The 5,725-nt window shown below is 32.6% G+C and overlaps 1 protein-coding gene across 1 annotated transcript in view; it reads right to left on the bottom strand.

Moving 5' to 3' along the window:
* Positions 1-1,449: 1,449 nt before the first annotated feature.
* The window catches only part of LOC106467249 (dipeptidyl aminopeptidase-like protein 6), a 60,730-nt gene continuing 56,454 nt past the window's right edge, over positions 1,450-5,725 (bottom strand). The window contains exons 8-10 of the mRNA XM_022395386.1: positions 3,963-4,086; positions 1,987-2,156; positions 1,450-1,562 (exon numbers count right to left, since the gene is read on the bottom strand). Coding sequence (XP_022251094.1) covers positions 1,452-1,562; positions 1,987-2,156; positions 3,963-4,086 — 405 coding nt within the window. The 3' untranslated portion in view covers positions 1,450-1,451. The remainder of the gene's footprint in view (positions 1,563-1,986; positions 2,157-3,962; positions 4,087-5,725) is intronic.

Genomic DNA, 5,725 nt, shown 5'->3' with positions numbered 1-5,725 from the left:
TTGATTCATTCATCACATTATAAACTATATTGATTCATTCATCACATTATAAACTATATTGATTCATTCATCACATTACAAACGATATTAATATATTCATCACATTATAAACTATATTGATACACTAATGAAATATTTACTAGATTCATATCCATAAAAGTCAAACAGAAAAGTAAGTAATTAAATAAAGTGGTTTTGTTTATTACTTAGTGAAGATCAGTTCTCTGATGAGAATTACTGAGATCGCTTTATGATCAATAGCAAGGCTGCTTTCATGGAGTTAGGTTGATTGGGTGGGCTAAGTGAATTGGTATCAGTACTCAACACAGAACGTGTGCCACTTTCACCACGTGTTTTCTGTCGTTTCTTACGAAATAAACTGATCATGACTAAATCTTGTCAGTTCGGGCTAGTTGTAGGTATAATGACTTCACCAGCTTCCAACGTTTTTCGAATTAAGCTACATATAAAATAAAATGTAATGCTACTATTTACTGAAAATTTTAAGTTAGAAATACATGTTATACTTATCCTGAAAAATCGTTACTGATCTTTAACCATTTAAATCAACTACAAAATCGCTCAGAAGAGGTTACAGAACTTATAACGGCATTCAAACAGCTCTAAATGAAGGATTAAAAGGACTATCGTCTCAATATGTATATGTTTATTGATAATCAGTAAGTTCCGGCGTGTGTTAAAGTTATGTTACATGTTATGAATATTAAATCAAAGGATTAGAGTAAAATTTGTATAAATTATTTGAGTTACCGTATAAATCACAACTTGTTTTACCGTTCTTGTATTAATAAAATTTGTATAAATTATTTGAGTTACCGTATAAATCACAACTTGTTTTACCGTTCTTGTATTAGTAAAATTTGTATAAGTTATTTGAGTTACTTTATAAATCACAACTTGTTTTACCGTTCTTGTATTAGTAAAATTTGTATAAATTATATGAGTTACCGTATAAATCACAACTTGTTTTACCGTTCTTGTATTAGTAAAATTTGTATAAATTATTTGAGTTACTTTATAAATCACAAATTGTTTTACTGTTCTTGTATTAGTAAAATTTGTATAAATTATTTGAGTTACCGTATAAATCACAACTTGTTTTACCGTTCTTGTATTAGTAAAATTAGTATAAATTATTTGAGTTACCGTATAAGTCACAACTTGTTTTACCGTTCTTGTATTAGTAAAATTTGTATAAATTATTTGAGTTACCGTATAAATCACAACTTGTTTTACCGTTCCTGTATTAGTAAAATTTGTATAAATTATTTGAGTTACCGTATAAATCACAACTTGTTTTACCGTTCTTGTATTAGTAAAATTAGTATAAATTATTTGAGTTACCGTATAAATCACAACTTGTTTTACCGTTCTTGTATTAGTAAAATTTGTATAAATTATTTGAGTTACTTTATAAATCACAAATTGTTTTACCGTTCTTGTATTTGCTTGGGTGGACGAACCCTTCTTGGAGCGGGAATACTTGACGTAAAGGTGACGTCAGCAATCCACAGGGTGGCGATTGGATTTTCTGTGCCAGGCTAAAGGAATAATATTAGAGATGGTTACAGAACCTAATTTACATTCATTAATAACGTAATAGAAACAACTGTAAAGCTTAGCAAAAAGAAATCCTAAACTATGGAGAATAATTTATTTACACGGCCATCTTAAAAACAATATCAAACTTAAACGATAGGCTAAAAAAAATAAAAGCATCTTTGTAGACAACAATATGTAGCTAACAGTTCATTCTGTTAGACTCACTTCAAAATCAAAAAGTAGCCAGACATAGCTTTTAATTCGTTGACATCCTTATATTATTCAAAATATCTTAATTTCTTTAAATTGATGTATGATAATGCCCACACTTTTTCTTTAACAAATATCACCAGAATCAGTTGATATCGAGCTACTGTTGTAGCTAGACTATCAAACAAAATATTCACATAGAAAGATCATTACCTTTGGATATCTTATATTGACCAGACTCGGGTAAATGTTATTTTCTTCCATGTAATCTCCATACCAGGGATAACGCACTTCCGGCACACCACTGTCATCAAAAGAGGCGAAACACAATCTTGTACCATCTTCTGACCACCAGATGGGGTTAAGTTTGCCTAGTATTTCTTCTGTAACAACAAAAATGAAATTTACAAAGGACGCAAGTTTGAGAAAAGTTTCCGCAATACTAGTCGCTTTACAGAACATCTTTTTGACATTTTGGAGTAATATTATCTGATAACATCAGTCTTCCTTTAGTGTAAAATGATGTTGGCGTCAATAAGTAAAATGGAGACAAAATACTTCAATAGAATAAAACAAAAGAACATGAAATTTCAGAAGTTAATTTTTACTAAATCGCAATATAAAGTTAATCATTGCAATATTAAATAAATTATTTTATTACAATTTACAGCTTTTACATAAGGAAGATTATTATTTAGAACAGGTACGACGTTTCGATCACTGGTGCGATAATTCTCAGTGATTGAAACGTCGTACCTATTCTAAAGAATAATCCTCCTTACTGTAAAAACTGTAACTTGCAATAACATAATACTTAATCAGTAAGTAAACTCAAAACGAAACTAATATTAAAGAAAGTGAAACCCTATCGAAGCATGAGTTAAAGTTTCTATAGCTCTTTAGAAAGGCTCTAATCTAGTAAGGCAATTAATAAAGAACCAAGAACGTTAATGTTTCACAAAAAAACTTCTATGTTAACTTGGACTTCGACAAGCGGTTAGCAACAACTTTAACAATAGCCTAGTATGTAGAAATAAAGAGTGCTATAAAGAAGACACCACATTTATAATGATTATATCTTAAAACTGCTTGTTCTAGGGGAACTGAGAATTATACACTATATTTTGGAAACTTTTGGATGCAAACCATATTATATTGCACATATAAATCATTTTTGTGCATAGTTTTAATTTATCTTCTTTCTCTCTCTCTCTTTCAATAATAACACGAGGTTGGTGACTTGAAAAAATACGTGTCACCGAGCAGGATATCATGAAGATCGAAAGACACTCTTCAGAGTAGATGATGCGTGCAGTAACTACTTTTAGAGATAGGCCTGGTTGTTCGTTTTGAATTTCGTGTAAAGCTACACGAGAGCTATCTGCGCTAGCCGTCCCTAATTTAGCAGTGAGAGACTAGAGGGAAGGCAGCTAGTCATCACCACCCACACAACTCTTGGGCTACTATTTTACCAATGAATAGTAGGATTGACAGTCACATTATAACACCTCCACGGCTGAAAGAGCGAGCATGTTTGGTGCGACGGGGATTCGAACCCGCGACCCTCAGATTGCGTGTCGAGCGCCCCCTAACCACCTGGCCATGCCGGACCAGATAGGCTTGATATACTTATTGAAAATGGTGAACGTATGTTGAAGACTTTCTGTAGAAGATTTTGAAACACTTCTTGCCATCTCCAAGTCTTCTTTAATTAAAGGTATAATTTTCAGTGTGAAATTTAATTCCCCAAGGACCAGGACGGAGCTTTGGGAGGGGCGGAATCTGTCCCTAAAATATCGTTGTTTTCCAAAACTAATACTATCTATAAATCTAATTTTAGATGGGGCTACATTATGTGTCTGATTCACCCCTTCCCCCTAAGTTAAAAAAAAGCTGGAGCCGGACAAAGTAGGCTTTAAAGTATAACAATTTCAAATACTGGGGTTTCCTTATAATCATCCAGTGTATAACTTTCTGCCAAAATTACAAGTGGTTATGATATAAAATGTGTAACTATTTGAACTTATTAGTTTTTTCAAATGAAATATGAATAATCATAAAGTTAAAAATATGCAGTTTTAAATGTTCAGAAAACAGGCATATATTTATAAAGATAAATTTAAAAATAAGTATCTCCTGTAGACATGTCGTTAAAATATGCATTTGTTAAACGTGCAAAATTTAAATACCTTCATAAACCCAGTCTGGAATGCCATTAAAAATCACTTTGTCTACTCCGCTTCTAGTTATACGTTTTGGAGGAATATCTCCTACGTATGCCATGTAATATATGTCGTTGTTTCGTACATAAACCTGGAATATCAAAATACAAAAAAATTAAGAAATCTTAATATTCCATTTTCTGTAATGAATTGTTCCAGAAGGCGTTATGTTCAGTTCGTTTAGGGTATCCATGAATCATAATGAATCGCATTCAGTTTTGTAGTTTAGTTTCAACGTTACAATGTATTTTTACAAGTCAACATTTTCTGCGATATTGTTATTCCTTTCTAGAAGCTAATAGAAATGACAGCGTTATAGAAAAATTGTGCTTTGTAATGATTTTCAGCTTAAGCTGAACATTGTAAGTATTTTGAAAATTTTGAATTTTTGACGAGTTAGGCTAAAGAAACATATTTTTGAATATACGTAGCACGTAGTAACTACTTGACGAAAGTTTTTAAAATATGAACTGGTGGGTAAAAAGATCCTTTCGTCCCATTAGTATGGAATTTCTCCAGGTGCTTTGAAATGTCGTCTTATTAAGTTTCACCAGAAATAAGTCCATTCATAATCTTTGAAATCTACTTTAACAATAATTTCATGCGTTAAGAACGTGGTAGAGAAATGCGCCAATTTCTAGCCAAGATTGAATTGTCAACATGCATTAGTGATGAAGATTTTTATAGAACTTAAAGCTATAAACAGACAGCCGTTTCACTAACAACAGCTAATAAGGAAACATTAACAACAAAATAGGAAAAGGTGTAAAAAAATAACGAACATTTATACGTGACAAATGTTACAAAATAACGAACATTTTGATGATAATTTATACGTTACAAATGCTACAGTTTTACATTTGCTACCGTGTTTCTTTTGTTAAACCAGTTAACTACGATGTTTGGTATGGAAAAAAAGTTACAAAGTTTCAAGGTCTGGGTTATTTCTCAGTTAACTGATGGGATTTTCAGAATAAGTAATCCAATGATTATCCCGATACATCAAATGAAGGTACACGTCTGCTTAAAGTATTGGATCCATATTTTAGTACATAAAATTCTGTGGGATGCAGCTTCAAAGTGTTAAATGAATAATGCTTGTTACATTACATAATCCAAGGTATGAGAATATGGTATCGTGGGTGAAGCCACCATTGTATGGCTGACGTTGTATTTTTAACAAGCAAATGCAGATGTAGCGTGAAAATATGTGATAATACAATTAAATAGTTAGAAAAGGCGGTAAATGTACTAATTTGGCGACAGTTGACCATATACACTGAGTGGCCACAAGTAAATAGACACCTAATATTTTGTCATTTAACTGATTTATGCTAACTAATTTGTGTTCACAGAGCACTATATAAATGAAAATGGTCCGCACACTAATTATCTTGTGCTACAACATGCCTAGAACTCAAGGTTCTCTCGAATTGTCAGATTTTGTTAGAGGAAGGATAGTTGGTCAAACAGATGGTGGAATAAGTCAGCGGCAAATTTCGCAGAATTTGGGAATCCCGCTTTCGACAGTTAACAGAATCATCGTACAGTTCAGGAAACACGGCAAGGAAACAACTGAGCAGCGTCCGGGTCCATCGGAGAGCACAAAAAGGGCTGTCAAGAGGAGCATCGAAATGGATCCCAGATTAACGACTGCAGAAGTGGCCAAAGTTGGTGGGATGAGCCCGAAATCTGTTCAACGGATTCTCCACAGATTGGATTATCGTTGC

This window comes from Limulus polyphemus, unplaced genomic scaffold (genome assembly GCF_000517525.1).
Source record: "Limulus polyphemus unplaced genomic scaffold, Limulus_polyphemus-2.1.2 Scaffold2544, whole genome shotgun sequence".
In the NCBI taxonomy this organism is placed as follows: domain Eukaryota; kingdom Metazoa; phylum Arthropoda; class Merostomata; order Xiphosura; family Limulidae; genus Limulus; species Limulus polyphemus.
The sequence above is the reverse complement of the archived record's forward strand: the minus strand, read 5'-3'. Positions and strand labels throughout refer to the sequence as shown.